General features: G+C 38.6%; 1 protein-coding gene across 1 annotated transcript; it reads left to right on the top strand.

The window, feature by feature from the left end:
- The first annotated feature begins 6,588 nt into the window (after positions 1–6,588).
- LOC135155483 (uncharacterized) lies at positions 6,589–16,658 on the top strand. Its single transcript, XM_064104575.1, has 6 exons — positions 6,589–7,175; positions 7,440–7,567; positions 8,318–8,450; positions 9,216–9,388; positions 9,931–10,269; positions 10,936–16,658. The coding sequence occupies exons 1-6, from the start codon at positions 7,098–7,100 to the stop codon at positions 12,221–12,223; spliced, it is 2,139 nt and encodes a 712-aa protein (XP_063960645.1). The 5' UTR covers positions 6,589–7,097; the 3' UTR covers positions 12,224–16,658.
- The last annotated feature ends 2,423 nt before the right edge of the window (positions 16,659–19,081 follow it).

Here is a 19,081-nt window from a genome sequence, read left to right as displayed (position 1 = left end):
GTCAAAGAGGAGGTAGAGTAATGAGGAATGGTATTTCCAATATACTTGACATCACCCCACCCTCCCCCTCCCCATGAAAAAAATAAATACTACCACTACTACCACCACTACTACTGCTGCTGCTACTACTACTACTACTACTACTACCACCACCACCACCACCACTACTACTACTGTTACTACTACTACTACTGCTACTACTGCTGCTGATACTACTACTACTACTACTACTACTTCTACTACTACTACTACTAATACTACTACCAATACTACTACTGTTACTGCTACTACTACTGTTACTACTACTACTGTTACTACATCTACTACTACATCTACTACTACTACTACTGCTACTACTACTACTACTGATTCTAACGATATAACAATATTGACGATAATAAGGTTATTAATAATAAATAAATAAAATAAGTAAATATAGAAATAAATACAATAAGATTTGAAAAAGTAAATAGAAATAAATGAATAAGGAAATGCAAATGAAAACTTCAGAATAATGAGTGCTGTAAAGAAGATTAAAAAGAACAAAAATCATTGCAAATGACTATCCCCACCTTATCCCACCTCACCAATGGTGAATTCTGAACCTCCCTCCAAGCCCTACTTTTTCTTTGCCGACTACATAATCACTCAACTCTCACATACCATGGGTTATCTCTCATGCCTAGCCCACATGACGCGTGGTGCCAGACACTCTTAATTGCAGGATACCTCTAATCACCTTGTACAGAGTCTAGGCAGGAACTATCAATGCATGTAACTCGCACGGCCTTGCCCGTAACAAGGAGGAGAAATGCATCTGGATTAGACTTGATCCCCAGTCTCCTGTTTAATTTATCCATGCAAGTGATACGTGCTCGGCCCTTCCTGGAGTAGTAGATGTTTTTGTCTTGCATCTCGTATTGTTCGAGATGACATGCTTTTGGAATGTTATTTTTAATTGTGAAGTATCCACTCTTCACAATATCCCGGAATACAAATGAGTAAGCTTCTTAAACTCTAAAATATTAGCCATTAATATGAAAGTAAGATCCAAATAGATGAAGTGTGGTGTTTAATACCTTCATGAACTATGGTAACAATATAGAAATAAAAAAATATGATGAGGGATAATTATTATTATTATAAAGGGAATACAGGATAGGATGGTAGCATGTAATAGTTGTATAAAAATAGGAGGGGGAAAACGGACATCCCATAGTCATAAGGTTCAAGTCAAATTTCCACCCAAAAGAAATTATTTCAATTTGGTGAAATTGTATGACGCTGCTTTTACACAAAGGGAAATGGATATTTATACGATTTGGGAAAATAAAATAGGAAATCATAATTAAAGTAAAAGCAGATGTACATATGCAATTGTAAGAAAATGTATACATGGTTGTAAAGTAGAAAGTAAAACCAGATTCATATGATTTGAAGAAGAAAAAAAAATCGGAAAATAGAAAGTACATGTAAAACCATATTTAGACAATTAAAAAAAAGTAGGAATATAGAAAGCTAAACCAGATTTATACAATTTGAAAAAACTAGGAAAATAGAAAGTAAAACCAGATTTATACAATTTGAAAAAAAGTAGGAAAATAAAAGTAAAACCAGATTTATACAATTTGAAAGAAAATAAATAAATAAAAAGTAGAACCAGATAGGGGAAGTGAAAGTGAGATATTATTGTAGAAGAGTGGAAGAAAAAAAGGGAAGATGGAAGAAAAGAAAAGAGGAAGAGGAGAAAAGCTGAAGAGTGAAAGCTGCCGGAGAGAGCGAAGCAAGTACACACACACAAAGGGAAGTTAGTCAGAGGCAGGAAATTCATAGCATTACCCCGGCCCGATCCAAGGATGTAACACCTGGCTTATACATGGGACTTCAACCTAGACGGAACGCTTAACCTCGTCAATTTTGTTTACGAATTCGCCTTCGATAACTCTCCTAATATCCTCGCTCTAAAATTGTTGTTGCTCTTTTTTTTTGCGGTTGGATCACTTTTGTAGGATGTACATGTGCTAAGTGCCCTGAATGAATGCAACTAAAATCAAGTAAACAACACTAAGGGGGGGGGGGGTAGCAAGAAAAAAATTACGATCAACTGAAGTTTCTGATGCATTTTGACAATATCAGTTGTCGTAAGAAGCAGACGAATAATCAGCTGAAAATTTTTAAAAGTTAATTAATCTATGAACGATTGTGAATCCCAAATTGAATTGTGATTTATTGCAAGTTTTCTTGAAAATGTTGTAATGTATTTGTAATGTTTTTATGTTGTAACTCATTATTGTAGTACAATTTCTTCCCCTCCCTCATTTATTTCTTCTCCCCATCACCCCTATGATTTTTATTGGTATAACCCATTGTTCAGTTGATTGTATAATGATTGAGATATATAGTTCTATTTGGGGGTGAGGGGGGGAGAGGATATTGAAATTTGACACAAAGGGGCAGATGATCATTGATTAATGGTGTTAACTTGAACAAAGCGGTGAGATCATGAGATGAGAGGAGGGAGCGCGGCGACAAAGAAAGAGAGTAGTCGGGTGAAAATTAAAAGGTATTCTTAGAGGCAGGAAACCGTTGCTATCGGGTGCATCAAGGAGTAAAAGATGAAATGATACCAGGGGCAGTCTGGCTATAAATAAATTACAATAACAGGACAACATTTATTATGTAGTCCCACATATATCAGATTTAGGAAGTACATGTAGCATGGAGGCTTTTGGATTTTCTGTCGGGAAGAAAGCTTGCCATATTTATCGTGAAAGCGCAGTCTTTCCTCTCTGAAGATCACAGTGACGTCTATATCTTGCTATGTAGTCCCATATATTGATATTCTATGTGGGATTGGTGACTATGACTGTCTCTTGCTCGGTCATGTAGTGTGGCCTCGCATACTGCCTTTGTGTGTTGGGCTTTGTCTTTACTCATACGATCAGACTGCTTGTAACAATATTTGAGAAAGTCGAATTAGGATTGTTTCACAAAGGAAATGGATATGAAATATTTTTGGAAAATGAAAAATTGTTCTAGCAGTATTCCATTTGGCAATTCCACAAACTATGTACGGCAGACCCCATGTATGTCGGACCTTCATGAAATTTTCTGTATCTGATTTCTGGTTCTTTTGACCACCTGTAATGCTCTCAAATGACCATGACTTGGTTGGTGTATGAAGTGAAGTAAACTTGAGAAAAATGTGGGTCTGATGTACAAAAAAGGTCAATTATTTTACATAATTGCTCCATTGTTATACTTATCTTACATTCTTTCCCTTTAGGGTAATTTATACTCATTTTTCAAAGGGGAACATCAAGCAATTTTGTAGCAGCTTGCAGTGAAGTCTTGTCACAAAAGTATTTTATTACCAAACAAAGCTAGTCATGTGAAAACTATATTGAGGACAATGACAGATTTTGGTTTCATGTCATACAGGTATTGTTTGTAAACAACTCAAATTACTGGCACAGCAATGTGTTGAAAAAAATTGAACGGAAAAATAACCTTGTTTTGAAGTAGGTCTCCAACTACATCCCTTGCAAAATCTATCAAATGTGTTCACTTGTTGTAGTAACGCCTTTCTACTACTGACAAAGGTCAGCAAGGGCCTAGTACAAACGCCTTTCCTCCAACAGCTGTGAGTGACTATTGCGTTAATCCTTATTTGTAGGTCGCGTTGTGAAATATAACCGCTTCAAGAACTGTAAACATGATTAGTGTGCGACCTCGGTTTATTGCATTTCGTGTTATTATACTTCTATACATGCGCTAATATAAGGCAATTATATTGTACAAACTAATTTGATCTGTTTGATTTGGACCTGTTGTGTCAGTTGAAGTATGTCTTTATCAGTGTTATTTATGTCTGATGTTAGACAATTGGATTTGGAATAACTTGTTTTCTTGTTAGAATTTCAATGACTTAAAAAAAATTGATGCAAAGGGATGTTTTATATCAGAATTTTAAACTCAAACAATGATTACCTTTCTTGTCTAAACAGGGGGGGGGGGGGTATTTTTCAGATACGATGAAGAAATCCCAGTTTGAAATTGAACATCTTGACTAATTCAATTTACAATACAGTACCATTCTCTTGAAATGATGTCGATTTTTAGGGCAAGTACACAGATATATAATCAGAATTTCTATTTTTATTAACATTCTTTTTCTAGCTTCTCATAACTTTGACACGGAGCTAGACCATGGCTGTAGTTAAACTGAACTTCAGAATTTGCGGGTCATGAACTTTGTTTATTTGTAAGGATAGGAGTGGTTAGAGTCGGCCTCTGTGTATGGCTCATAGTAATATGTACCCTGGAGTATAGACAATAGGAAATAGATTCGGGAAGTGAGCGGATCATCTGCTCCTAACGCTTTCTCTTTCTCTCTTATCCTTGTACTCTGTCTCTCTGTCTCTCTTCTCATCCTTGTCCTTGCACTCTGTTCATTTCTTTTTCAACTTTTTTTCTACCTATTTCCTCTCTCTCTTTGTTTCCCCCTCTCTCTCCCTGTCTCTTACTGTTTCACTATTGTCTGTTGTTTTATGAATAATTAAGAATTCTTCTTTTCATTTATTCTGGGTCCTGGTAGGGGTTTCATAAAGCTGTTCGTATAAAGCTAACAGCGATTTTAAGAACGACTGGTGATCCTGTCTTACGCGCCAAATCATCGCCAATGAACATTTCGGTGTATACCATTTACCACAAGAAAGGATCACCGGTCGTTCGTAAAGTCGCTCTTAACTTACAAACAGCCTTAAGAGCGACTTTAAGAATGACAGGTGAACATTTCCTATGCGCTAATTAATCACCAATGAACATTAAATGGTGAAGGATCGCTAGTCATTCTTATTAAAAGTCACTCTTATGAACAGCTTCATGAAACACACTCCTGTAACAGAAAAAATATTATACAGTTTACATGTTACTATAAATCTATGGGAAACCATGTACAAAAAGTTACAATTACTTAAAAATATTAAGCATATTTCTTTCTCTCCGGTATTTTTGGACTTTTTTAATGTTAATCTTCTTTGGGTTTTTTCTGCTTTGTATATTTGTTAACAGTTGTATGTGCTTGTCTATGTAGTTATGTCTCTGTGTGTATATCTCTGTCTCTCTCTTTCTCCTCTTTCTCTCTTTACGTCTCTCTCTGTATCTCTCCTCCTCTCTCTGTCTCTCTCCCCTTCCTTCCCCCTCTCTGTGTCTCGCTATCCCAACTCCGTGACTCACCTTCCTAAATCCTTTTCCCTGTGCTATTAATAGCCGGGTCACAGCAAAGCAAGGAGGCGACCATGACTGTATGGAAAATCCATTGAGTGCTTCAAGCGCAACAAAGCCTTTTAATAGCAAGATGTAGACGACAATAGGAAATCAACGCATTGTAATGCTAGCACTGCATTGCCAAGATTGTTATTGTTTAAATTCCAAATTCAATGTTCACCCCCCTCTCACTATGTCTCTATGTATCATTCTTATATTTGTTTGTTTTATGTTGTAATACACAAAACTATCAAAATATTCATAATTGAAAACAATGAATGAAGATTGTTATTGTTTCAATTCTCTCTTTATAGTTTACCCCTCTCTCAGTCTCCCCCCTCCCTTCTCTCTCTTTCTCATACTTCCAAAATAGAGTGGTTGTTTTCGTGAAATATTCAGATTTTAAACAGTGACTGGCATTTTGACATTACCTAGTGGTATGGCCAAGCTTGTCCATGGGCCTCAATGGCCCGAATTCACAAAGGTGGTTTTGAAAACCCACGGTTGAGTCCATGGTTTATGCAGATATCCTGTATAAATTACGCTTAATTTGGTGCGTATCGGGCGCGTGTTTAAAAAATGTCCAATGCTGATGCGCGCTTTGTCACAGTGCGACAAATTGACGCCTGTTGCCGTAGTTATCCAGGCTATTTTATTCATGAGTCCTCTGTTTTTATTCATGAGTCCACTCTTCAAACAGTGGACTCATGAGTAAAATTGCGTATCTTACCATGGTAACAGGCGTTAATTTGGCGCTCTGTGACAAAAGGGCGCATCAGTATTGGACATTTTTTAAACACGCACCCGATACGCGCTTAACTAAGCGTAATTTATACAGGAAATCTGCATAAACCATGGACTCAACCGTGGGTTTTAAAAAACCACCTTTGTGAATTCGGGCCAAAGTGTTTTGACCTCATATTATTTCATATTTATTCTTTTCTCCCATGAATAAGTACATTTTTCTGCCATACTTTGGCAAAAGGAAGCAATTGTCAAAAGTATCATTTGTTGTAAATGAGCAATGTGTGTTCGTCATTTACATCTAGGCGTCAATGCAATTTAACAGCATATTTTCTTCAGTGTCTTTCCATAGAACGATCATTTCTTCCCCAAATTTTGCCTGAACGTGCAACATACAAAGGGTGTTTCAGAAACAACAATAGCTCAAATTTGACTGATCTGTCACTTGCTTCCTTTTGCCAGAGTTGGGCAGTGTTGTTGCCATGTACATTATTGTTAGTATTCATAAATAGACACATGAGAGGGATGATGCTCATCATATTAATAGCAAAGAAGTGCCAATGCCTTCCATTGTTTCTCACTTGTATAAGTATTACATTGGTGTGACAAATTGAAAAATTTATTAGTTTATGCACGACATCAAACAATGATGGAGAAATATTTCATACTTTTTTTTTTTTGGGGGGGGTTCTATCTAGTGTTACCAGTTTGTAAATTGGTCTTTACAGTCATGTAGTTCGGGCACAAATAGTGACATTTCAGCATAACTCGATACTAATTATACTATATATTTATTGTATGTAGGCTTTGCATTTTACTGGAAGTTATTGTTTTCAGTCGTAATAATATCTGTGAGCACTGTTGCCAATTTGAGTATTTCATTCGCTTTATTTTCAGAGTTCTTCATTCAAGTTCAAGACACAATATTCTAAGGGTTCTGAGAACTGTTGCCAATTTGAGTCTTTTGTTTTTTATTATTTTCACAGAGCTCATCATTAAGTTCAAGGCACACGACCACGGTGGTAGCACCCATAGGGCAGAGAGGTCATGGTGCGAACCATTCGATTCAGCACGTCGCGTTACCGATGGCTGTGGGTAGCTCAGGCACGCAGCAGGGGTGGCCGCCTAGGCCGGCTGGCCAGGGACAGACCGTATTCTTACCGGTAGGTTTTGACCAATATATCTAGAGAGGGTTATGGGAGCTTTTGTGGGTGAAACAATTATTTGAATGGAATCCATTCCTGCAATTTAGAAGGAAAAAAATGTTATGGGAAATTATGCTGTAAAGCGCTTTGAGCCGTTACGGAAAAAGCACTTTTTGAAATAGATATTATTATGGTTCTTATTTTTCTTTTCCTTGGTTTGTTTCATGTTTATATTCATAGCACAAATCATCAGTTGGTTGTACTTCTTATTTTATATTTCAGAATGGGCCGGTCCAATCATGGCCGCCCAACGGAGGCCAAGTATTCCTGTCACCATGGCAACAGGGGGCAGCAGCAGTGACACAGCAGCCAGTCATTCCGGAGGCACAAACCTTGACTGAGACTTGGAGGTAAGACAAACAGACACAGACAAGACAAACAGATAAACATGCAGACAAACTGACACAGAAAAGAAAAACAGACACAAACAAAAAGACATAAACAGACACACTCAGACAAAAAAGACACAGACAAACAGACACATGCAGACAGACAAACACATGCTCACACAGACAAACAGACTCATGGAAGACAAGCAGGCACATGCATACAAACATACATTTAAATACAGACAAGAAAGACAGACAAATTCAGAAAAAAGACATAAGGCAGACAAATAACTGACAAACAGGCAGACAGATAAACAAACCGGCAATGCAGTTTTGTCTCAGATGTACCCAGTAGTATGTCTGCTAGCCATTCAGTAATTATACAGATCAGGGAATTTTTTTTTAAAGGTCCCGCTTGTCAGAGATAGGTGTCCCATAAGCTAAAAGTCATGGAAAAATAAATTGTTTTCCCTAAGAGTTACATGATGGAAAACCATCTATTTGAGATATGTTCAAGACAATATATGATCAGGTCATGTCATTCAGATTCCAGTTGATAACTTTGTTAATCCGCATCTCAATAAATCAGCGAGTCTATGATTTAAGGAGATAAAATACGATAAGTATGAAGAGAAGGTGCTCAATATGAAAATATACATTTTCCCGTTAGAATCAAGGTAGGAAAGACACATAGTGATTGTAGCCACTACACTATGTAAGATCATATGCAAGCGATACTTATGCTTGCATTCTTTCACCATGTTCTTTCAGACGGCAGTATGTTTCTGCAGCCCCAGTATCGTGGCGTAGCTCGGATGAATCGGGCTTCATCACAACGGAGCCCAGTCCGGCCCTATTTCATATGGACGTAGGAGAAGGGACCTTCTATGATCACGGCATCGAGGTGAGCTAACTCTATAATTCATTTACCCATTCCCCCCCCCCCCAGACTTGTTTCTTGCTTCTAAATGACATTCCATCCCAGTTTAGCTCTGAAAAAGGGAAGGAAAATGGTTGACACAGAATTGTCATCTTGCCCGCAAAGAAGAAGGAACGCATAGGCCCTGCTTTTCCTATGGCAGCAGTGCCATCAACATTGAAATCTTAACCACTGTTCCGTTTTTGAAATGTCAGCTTTGAAAGTTTTAATTTCTCATAACTTTGAAAGTGCATGGATCTATTCCATTAAACATTTCTATGAAAGGGTCAAGTCCACCTCGATGAAAAAGTTAAATTGGATAAATGGATACAAATCAAACAAGAAGCACAGCACAGCCAGGGCCTCTAAGTATAACAGTGTTTGAACCACTGACAGAGTCACCCTGGTAAAAAAAAGACGTAATAAATAAATAAATAAATAAACAGCAATGAAAATTTCATTTGAAAAATGGCTACCCTGTTATGTCACATTCTACGGTCGATCTGAAGAGGGCAACATATATTTTTGTATTAAGTGGACTAAATCCAGGGATGCCAACCGTTACGGATTATTAATCAGATAAGAAATTACAATGTGAATAACCAAACGGCTGAACCAAACATGTTAAAAGCTTTTTGCTCGGTCATTCAGTTGGGAAGTTAACACGGAATTTACATTAGAACACATCTCGTTGATATTCCGTAAGGGTTGGTAACTCTGCTAAATCGTTTCTTTCCTCTGTTCCTACAGAGAGCTCAGTTTCCATCGGGTCATCACTTCCACCCGATGATACCGGTCACGCCCCAGCACTCTCTGCAGCACTCGCAGACCTGGGGTACCACCAACAACCTTCCCCACGCATCGGCAGCCAACAACAGGGGCGGATCGCAGCACAGGCTGGCCCGGAAACAAGGGGATAAGAAGTGAGTGTCGTTGGCTCTAGGAATCGGCAACTGATCAGGGGTTGGTTGCAGAGAGGGTTGTGATTAAACACAGTTCAAGTATCAATCGCAACTTGAATTTCATCAAATCTAGCAATCGGCAACTTATCCGGGACCAGTAAACACAAAGTTTAGCAATGATCGTACAACATTTTTCCTATGATTGATTGCATTGATTACAATGTACAATCATTTGTGAAAATCAAGCGTACGATTATTATCGCTAACCTTCGTGATACGGGACCCAGGTGTCAGTTGCAGAGTGGGTTGCGATCAATATCAATCGCATTTTGAATTTCATCCTATCTAGGACCCATTTGATAAGAGTTGCTATGATAGTAACTTGCCATCTGCTGGTTAACTTTCATGGAATCCTTGATTTTGATTTGATTTTGATTTAATATTGTTTAGACATGGCGAGACAAATCTCCCTAGTAGTTTGTTGATAGACACAGTTATGGAAATAATGTGATATGAAGATGCCTTTAATGAACCCCATTTTCATTGGATCAATTTCCCAACAGAACACACACTGCATTCAGCAGCAGTCTCTCGCCGCAGAAGAGCAAGCGCATCAAGGGGAACACGCCTCCGATGGCGTCGGAATCCCGGGCCCACGGCCGGCGGCCCCTCAACACCACCACCACTACCGCTACGGAGCTGCGTCTTAGCCCCGCGTTGAAGCAGGAGAGGGACCAGGACACCAAGGGAGACGGGATCTTGACCGCTGGGAGAGGAGCGAGGATATCGTCTTACGCCAATAAGCGGGAGCCGATCGTGATACCGGACTCACCGAGCCCGACTCCAAGCATCATCACTATCAGCAGTGATAGCGAGGACGAGGTGGTGCGACCATCTAAGGGGTAAGATTTTTTAGTCACTAGGTCTGGGAGAAAGGATAAGGAGAAGGTTCTTCATCAACGCTCATTCCCGAGAACTTTCTGTGGTTTTGATTGGCATAGAAGCACAGGTTTTACTGTTAGTATGTTAACTATTTTTTATCACAGGCTTGTTGGGTAAAATATCTGACACAAGTCCTGTCCTGAAGCGCTTCCTAGGGAATTTTGTTATTGAGTCTTTCGATGACTTGATAATAAGGTTTCATGTTAACAATCAAATGATAATGCTACACTTTTCCAGAGACATTGGGATGATATATCATTGCACTTGAAGTCGCATTTTGGTTTGCCCCTACAAGACGTATGCACTTTCTCCACTCCCTTTGGAGGCTCGTAAAGTTTGACTTTGTCAGAAAATACTGTTAGGACATCAATAATTCATGATTTCTTTTTGTTCCTGATAAAGTAAAATTACTGATACCCAATTTCCTCACTAGTCTTTGGTCCCATCACACTAGGTCCTCCTTCCAATGGTTGAATTAGGAGTACTGGTGCACAAAATAGAGCCATCAATCGATATACTTCCCCCTCCTCAATCAATTCTCATAGTATGATCATGCCAAGACTGCCAGCATATGTTTTTAAATGTGAGTAAATGTATATGATTATGTTATATTTCTCTGCTTATAGATGTGAAGACAAGGGTTGTACAGCGTGCAACGACAACAGCATCACGCACAGTTGCTCTTTGAGTAGCTCGAACAGTATCCTGAGTGCAAGTCCCGAAGCTGGCCACGCCCGTCACAACATCCCTTCATCGCCAGGTTCCTCCTACTCGTCCCTAGGAATGTCCCCCATCAACAAGACCGGTGACGATGTCGTCAAGGGGAACAGACCCAACGTGGTGAGCTGCGTGACCATCCCCGACAGCCCCAACCCCAGCCCGGACACCAGGACGAGGCGGAAGGGCGGTCCCCGAGGGGACGCAGAGAAACAGGCCCTGACAAAGAGTGGAGCGGGAAAGAAAAGGTCGTTCAGTGATGTGAAGGATAATACAGTGAAAGTGGTGAATGAGGTTGCTCGGGGGAGCGGGGTACGGAGGGGCGTTGATAGGATCAAGGAAGAGATTGATGTTGATGATTTTGGGGAACGATCGGTTGGGGTACAGGGTAGTGAGACGTCAAGTGCGCTGGTTGGAAAAGCCAGTGATTTGAGACTGAAGAAAGAGCGGCCATTGAACCATCGGACAGACTCTGCAATTGCCTTCATCAATCTTCCGTTGTTACAGACGGAGAGCGCTGGAGGCTCAAATGTGGAGACACCGTCGATACCGCCACAACCATCGTCGACGGCTGCTAATAACAATAATAATTCGAGTAGTAGCACATTACCGTCCCTCCCCAATAACAACAACAGCAACTTGTCAACGTCGGTACTAGCATCGAGAGGCGATGCCTCTAGGAAGCGTTCGAATCGGACAGATCAGCCTCAAACCCAAAGAACAGGCAACCCAGTGACGCATTCACAACTTGGGACAGTACAAGAGAGACAGCTTCACGTCGCAGCCAGTGCTGCTCTGTCAAGAACGACCGCAGCTCATCTTGGTAGCCCGTCCCACAAGCCAAAGGCGCCTCCTCATCACCTGCAGTCAACGTCGCAGCTGGTGAGTTACTCCTACGGTAGTACGCCCATCAGCTCCCCGGGAGGAGCGTTGCCGACCTTGGCCCAGCATCAGATCCACTACCGCCCCGCCAACATTCCAGGCCCTCTCCCACCGCAAGTGCTGCACTCGCCCACGGTCCCGCCCCAAGTCTACCACCCCTCACCCATCCCTGGCCCACCCCCGCACCAATACCACCATCATCCTCCCTACAACAGGCCTCTGTACGTCCGGTCTCCGTCAGGTAACATCTACAGTACGTACCCTTTGAGTCCGACCAGGGCGCGGCCCTACCAGTATGTCTACCAAGGCGATTGACTTCTGTTGGTGCAAGACAAGCTCTCCCAGCTGCATCTCTGAGGCCCTGCTGTCTCATCAATTGGCTTCTTCTAGACTCGGGATGGGTCAGGGTGGTGCCTTCAAGGGATGATGACTCTTCATCTTGGGCACACGACCACAACACTACAGAATAACATCAAGGGTTGAGATCAAATAATTATCAGCACTGATAACAAGAATTACCATGTGTGGGACTAGGAAATGAAAATTTGATTTATTACTATATATGTCTCATGATCTTGGTAGATTACAGAGAGTGATTTAATTGTTATGTTTCAAATTCGTAGCAAACCCAATTGCAGCTACCTGCTTCATGCTGTCAATGAATTTAATATTATTGCTACGCTTTAAATGTAATATTTAGTTTTGGAAATGGGCAAGCCTTTGAGGCATACTTGTATGTGTAAGTGAGAATATAAAATATAACTGGATGTTTGATTAATTGATATCAAGGGATACCCTTGAATACTGCTTGGGGAATCCCCAAATAATATGATTAGGGGAAATCCCTATTATATTTGTGTAGATTTCAGTCAGAAAAAAAAACAATATAGTAATTATTGTATTCAGAATTTTTAGTGAGCGCCGACAATAGCGTATTGGTCATTGGCAAAATGAAATTAAGGGCTTAAGAGTGAAATTCATTTAATCAAAATAATTTAACCAGAACCACAATTTGGTGAACAGTAAAGCGTATCACTGGAGCTCTCGACTAGCTACATTGCTTGACAATGACAACGCAGTTGAGTCAATTTTGTTTTTAGCTTCTTAAATAACATAAAGCCTACTGGAACCATATTTGAGTCACTAAACAGTTCAGTTTTGAAACAATTATGGTGGTTATTCTTTATCACAACATGGGAGAAAAAAATGCCACTTGCAACTGCTCATTTTTACTCTACCGGTAAATTTCACTTGGTATTTGATACTTTTCCCATTTTTATTCAACTTAAGTTACGGGATGCCACCTTTCAGACAAAAAGTTTTTTATCTTTTTATTTTATTTTCAGCAATAGAAAATGCTTTTTATAATGTTCAAAAGGCTCCATTCATAATACATTACCACTTATTAACCTATTTGAGGCTAGATGATTTTACCATAACACATGTTTTCCATAGACTCCAGCGCACATATAAGTTGGCTAAGTCTCCAACGGGTTAAAGACCAATTTAAGGTGGCATCCCTGTTGAATTGCCAATTTGAGGATCCCATTATCTTCTAAAACAATACAAAAAAATATGTTGAGAGAGAGAGAGCAGCTGGTGGACCTTAGGCTTGTCTTGCCCATATCACTTATTTTCCCTGTAAGACCAGGGGCCCGTAACACAGAGCTTAGCAATGATCGTATAAATACTTTTCTACGATTGATTCCATTGACTACAATACACAATTAATCATGAAATTCAAGTATACGATTAATCGCCAACCTTTGTGTTACGGGCCCTTGAGGGCTTTGTTTACATTTGTTTTGTTTTTTTCAAAGCAAGCTCTTATTTCACTTGCCGCTACCAAGAAAATTTCTTCATTAGTATATGAAGTATTTGCGGCACACTAACTGTTTCATTCTCTGTGAGCATGCACACTTTGTTAATATTTTAATACATTTTAGCTTTTAAAACTTTTCTCTTTGTTGTACATGATGCGTTTGCTAAATTCGGACCGTTTTATTCTTCTCGCATCTTGTTAATGTACAGATTCTCCCATGTTTTATTGACACTCTTTCTCTCTATTAAAGTGCACGTTTTTGCAATATATATTTTTTTTGCCTTTTTAACATATACCTCATCGCTTGTATATAAAATGATAGTGACATATTTTTCCCCTCCCCGTTCGTATTTGAGAAGCTTTCAAAGCATGTATTTATCGGCAAACCCCTTTCCTCCTGTTAATCTGTTCTTTCATCGTTGATTTCTTCTTTTTGATCGCAGAGATTTGTGAAAAACGGGCATGGCGTAGGTTATAGGCGAGATACGGCTGTGCGGAATTGTATGATAGATGTTTTATGAAACTTTCCCTCCATTCTATGTCCTAGATAATATTTAGGAGTAGACGTTCAATCTGATTTAGCTCACGCGAGATAGAAAATGATTCGTATGCGACTGGGTCCCATTGCGTAGAATGAATGTGAATGGTAACTTTGCGATCATTGGTAGTTACCATGGTTACATGGCCCCAGCAGCCAATCAGAATCGAGGATTCCATCAGAGATGCCAACCCTCCCGATTTCATCGGGAGGCTCCCGAAAATTCATCCCAACTCCCGCCCTTACGATTACCATCCTTATCCTCCCGAAATAACGATTTTTTTTGCATTGATCAAATTGGATTGGAAGTACATGTATTGTCTGCTAACTTTAGCATGTAGTAACTCCATTACGTTTTGCTGCTACTAAATTCTGTGTGAAAGGCAGACAAATAAGGAGCAGCGAAAAGCTGGTGCATGTGATATGCCCAACGGGAATCCACTGTGCACCAGGCCGGTAGGCCCGGCTAGCTTCGCGAGGCGTGTGCGCTCGCGGCCGCTGGATTTGTCGAGTCGTGCGATGGAATATCGGTGTGTGATTTCGGCGTATTGATGGGTTGATATTGACACGAAATGGCGGAAAATCAACAAAAAAAGACCAAGAAATGGTCTCAGAAGTATAAGACTGAATACAGTCTCCAGTACCCGTGTATTCGGAAAGAGGAATCTACCATGCATTTTGCACAATTTGCAGCGTGGACATTAAAGTTGAGCACGGAGGTCGTGATGATATTCGGAAGCATGTAGGGAGCAAACGGCATACGGACATTGCGAAGACGAGATCTTCGAGCTCCACTAGTACCCTGTTGACTTATTTCACCAAGCAAGAGACCAGCGAGGAGGAAGACGTTACCCGCGCTTTAATAATAATAAAGAGGATAATTCCTCATTATTATAGTTGAACAGGTACTTTTCTTCTATTGTCCCCTCATTTTTTTTACATGTAAAAATGCATATTTGATATTTTTATTTTTATGTCAAAAAAGTGGGAACAATGTTTTTTTTAAAACATGTGAAATGCTCCAAAATAAGGGTCAGATTGCACCAGAGAGCATCTAGAAACCCAGAGCTTCCAGGGCCCTAAGGCGGGCCCTCGACCCCGGCCGCAAAGGTCGAGCGCTCCGCACTCGAGATGTGCGCTACGCGCACATAATTTGGTGTCGGTTGCAAATCCTCCCTAATTCTGATTTCCAAAAGTTGGCATCTCTGTTCCATGGATGCATTGGGACTTTGAGGACACGGTAACGTGTGAAAAGATACTTGTCAAAAGTTTCAAAAATTATTTTTTCAATAGATAAGATATGAATGTTGAATATATATATTTAACAGGTGCTACATGGATTTGAACCAACAATTTTTCTTGGTGTACTCGTTGTCTTCACATTATTCGAACTTTACTCAACAATTGTATACTAGTTGGATATTTTGGCATCATTTTTGATGCACGTAACCAATGTCATATAGTTGATGAGAGTAGCATTATGAATATTTGGCAAATACTTGACATTTTGATAAAAAGTATTTGATATTTTAGATAAAATCTTGAGTATTTTTGTAAATTGTGGCATGGATGTGTAATAGTGGACAATCGAGGGCAAGTGATATGAAATTGTAATTTTGTACATGTATATTTCTCTTCGGTGAATTTGTAGAAATATGTGTTTTTGTTGGGACTGTATACATACATAGTCACTATGATACCAAAAGTCATTTTTGTTTTCTTCTTTGTCTTCATGTTTCTACATACGTGTTCATGCTGTTTAAATCGATTGAAAAGGGATTACCTACATAAGAATTGATAGGTTACCGAATTACATCTTAGATTGTGTTTCACTCAAGCATTGTGCTTATTGGTCTGGTATACCATCACTTTTTCGATGGATTCTTGTGAATTTGATGGACTTTTTTTTGGTGAAACTTAATGAAAACATTTTGTGAATAAAATTTGTACATTTTGTGAATGATGGAGTTTGTAAACATAGAGAATAACTATTTTTGCTAGACAAATTTGGAGAAACTGGACAATTTTGTTGAGGTATACATTGTACCTTATTTGAGATGTTGCACATTTTGGGGAGAATCGTCTTGCTTCGTGTTTGTCATTTTTGGAATAATGAATTTTTGCATTTGTCAAGTAGAAATTTGAAGTGTAGAGATCTTTGTTTGATGTGATTTCAAGTTTTATGTCTTTCTTGAAAGTGTTTTCCTAGCGTGACCACGACGATATTGCCCTGTTAAAGTACATTTGAGTTGATCTCAAATATTTATGAATTAAATCGTGTTAAAGCTCATACAGAGCTTTTTTGTTTCCAGGTTGAAATGCAGTATTTTTGTGAGTTCCATCACATATTTCAGTGACAAAAATTTAAGATATTGATTTCCTACCTATTCCTAATACAAACAAAAAGAATTAATAAAAATTTGACCCAGTTGATGAATTTTGAATAAAATTTGATTTCAATTATCCCTTTCCATTTTAGGAATTCTATCTTCAAATACTCGATAGTTATTTACCCTTCCCCCCCCCCCTTTCCCTGCCAAACATGTGAATATGATAACATATTGTAAATTACAATTTGTTGACTTTCCTTCTTGGAACCAATGTAAATTAATTTGTTTCCCATGCCTGTTAATGGCATAATTATGTAAAAAGAATTTGTAAGATAAATTTTAACCTTATTGAGCTTGTGAATAGATTGATTATTGTAAATGAAATGACTAAATTATCAACCAAATTCGTCCTGTATATAAAAAAAAGGAAACTGACCATTTTTTATCGTCATGATACGTCCACCTGAAATAAAAGGACATTGACCCTCTAATGATCATTCCAAATTAATCAGTTTTCAAACTGTTTTTGTAAATAGAGTAAGCGTCATGGTCTGACTGTGGACGCTTAGAATAGTCTTATTTCTAATTTTTTTTTCTTAGTTTGTATTTATTTTTTGTTGAATTTGAATTGATTTGATTGTATCTGATGCTTAGCAGAATTGTGTTAATGTAGTTCGATAGGCCTTAGGTTTATCTTAATTGGTTTTTTTGGTAGCTTTTTGATGAATTTCAGCTTTTAGCTTGCTTTCTAATCAATCATGGACTTGTCTTTTCTCGATCCAAATGACCGTATCTTTGCCTGTATAATTGAAAATGATATTCATGTGTCGATAGTTATTTTGAGGTGCTAATCTACGTGTTCAAACTAGTGTTTTTAGTAACTTGTTTTTATGTGTGCCTATAAGTGTGAATTTTGTGAAGGGGAAAGCAGGTGGTGGGTACACAACAGGGCCTTGCCACACAAAAAATAGTGACTGATCCAACGATCGATTGTTGCGATTGATGGTACATCCAAGTCAATACAATCAGTCTTCTAATATTGATCGCTACGCTTTGTGGTACTGGTCCCAAAACATGGTTCTTACTATTTCAGTATGTTGTTCATCAGCGTGTCGTCTCTCACTTCAAGTATATATATAGATATATAAATATATATATTTGCATATATGCAAATTTTTAGCGTGGGTATATCATGTAGTGGAATTTTTGTTCGTAGCGAATGAAAGCTTGGTATGCTTAGTCCACTTTATTGAAGATGATGTTGTACTCTATTGCATTTCTCTGTAATTTCAATATAAGTGCATTTTGGCCACTATTGCGTGTTGATTTCATTTAAGGATTCTATATATATGTATATTTTATTTTGTGTTGTAGATTTGGGGTATAATCGGTAATATGTATTAGGCTGTGATCTTTTTAGTCGAGATTTTATTGGCGTTTGTAGATATTTAGATTTGCTTGCATTTTCGGTGAGCCATTTTGTTTCCTGATAAATATAAATAAATATATATATATATATGTATATGTGTGTGTAGTGTGAGTATTGAGAGACTAACATTAGGCTTCCAAATTGATACATTTCTAGCAATTGCACGTTCGAATGCGTGCAGGGCTAGCATTACCTTGAATGGTGCGTGTAAAATTTTCAAAATGAATTTGTCGAAGTTTTCAGAAAACTATGCTATTTTCCCGTTTGTAAAGTCCACACAAATGATCGATTGAAATGAAAGGATGTGATGTTAAATCTTGGAAAATTGATTGATAAATGTTGATGAATTTTGGCGACATCTGTAATTTTTTCACAAATGGTACTTGTGTCAACCTTGCATAGCGTTTGAAAGATTACCAAGTATTAGAATACCATGAGTTAAGTTCCAGAGAAGATTTAATAGTACAACTAGATTAAAGAGAAATTTAGTTGGAAAGTTCACAGCTCATTTGACACTTAAAGAAGACTTTAACCTTTATACACTTATGCATCTTTCTTTCTTGCTTTTCTTTTCTCTTTCTTTCTTTCTTTCTTTCTTTCTCTTTCTCCTTTGTTCTCTTTATCTCTCTTCTTTCTTTTCCATCTCTTTCATTCCTCTCTTTCCCTCTGTTCCGCCCCCCCCCCTCCCCCATAATACTCAACATACATCAACCTTCACGACCATAATGATCTTAAAGTCATAGCCACTGCCTAGATAGTGTTTTATATATATATATTTATAGTACAAAAGTGCTCTTTTGATTGTCACATGTACAAGTACATATAGGACATTAATATGGTGGTATTTCGTAAAACCAGTTCCACATTGTGAGTAGGTCTACAACGGTGTTTGTACATGTATATTATTGATGGTTGGTACATAATGACTCGTCTTGTTGCAGCAATAGATTTAACATGCACGTTTTTCATGATGGTTATTTAAAAAAAGTATCTTTCGATAACAGTATTATCCATTCCGTATTATTCGTCATATCGCGTCGTTTAATCCTAGTTT

This window comes from Lytechinus pictus, chromosome 9, assembly GCF_037042905.1.
Source record: "Lytechinus pictus isolate F3 Inbred chromosome 9, Lp3.0, whole genome shotgun sequence".
Classification (NCBI taxonomy): Eukaryota; Metazoa; Echinodermata; class Echinoidea; order Temnopleuroida; family Toxopneustidae; genus Lytechinus; species Lytechinus pictus.
Note: the sequence above shows the minus strand (reverse complement) of the source record. Positions and strands in the feature narration are given on the sequence as shown.

What these genes read in the sequence shown, in the direction of transcription:
- LOC135155483 (XM_064104575.1), top strand. Translation starts at nt 7,098, where the DNA reads ATGGCTGTGGGTAGCTCAGGCACGCAGCAGGGGTGGCCGCCTAGGCCG. An exon ending in CGGAAACAAGGGGATAAGAA is followed by an intron (nt 9,389 to 9,930) that starts GTGAGTGTCGTT and finishes ATTTCCCAACAG; the next exon opens with AACACACACTGCATTCAGCA. An exon ending in GTGGTGCGACCATCTAAGGG is followed by an intron (nt 10,270 to 10,935) that starts GTAAGATTTTTT and finishes CTCTGCTTATAG; the next exon opens with ATGTGAAGACAAGGGTTGTA.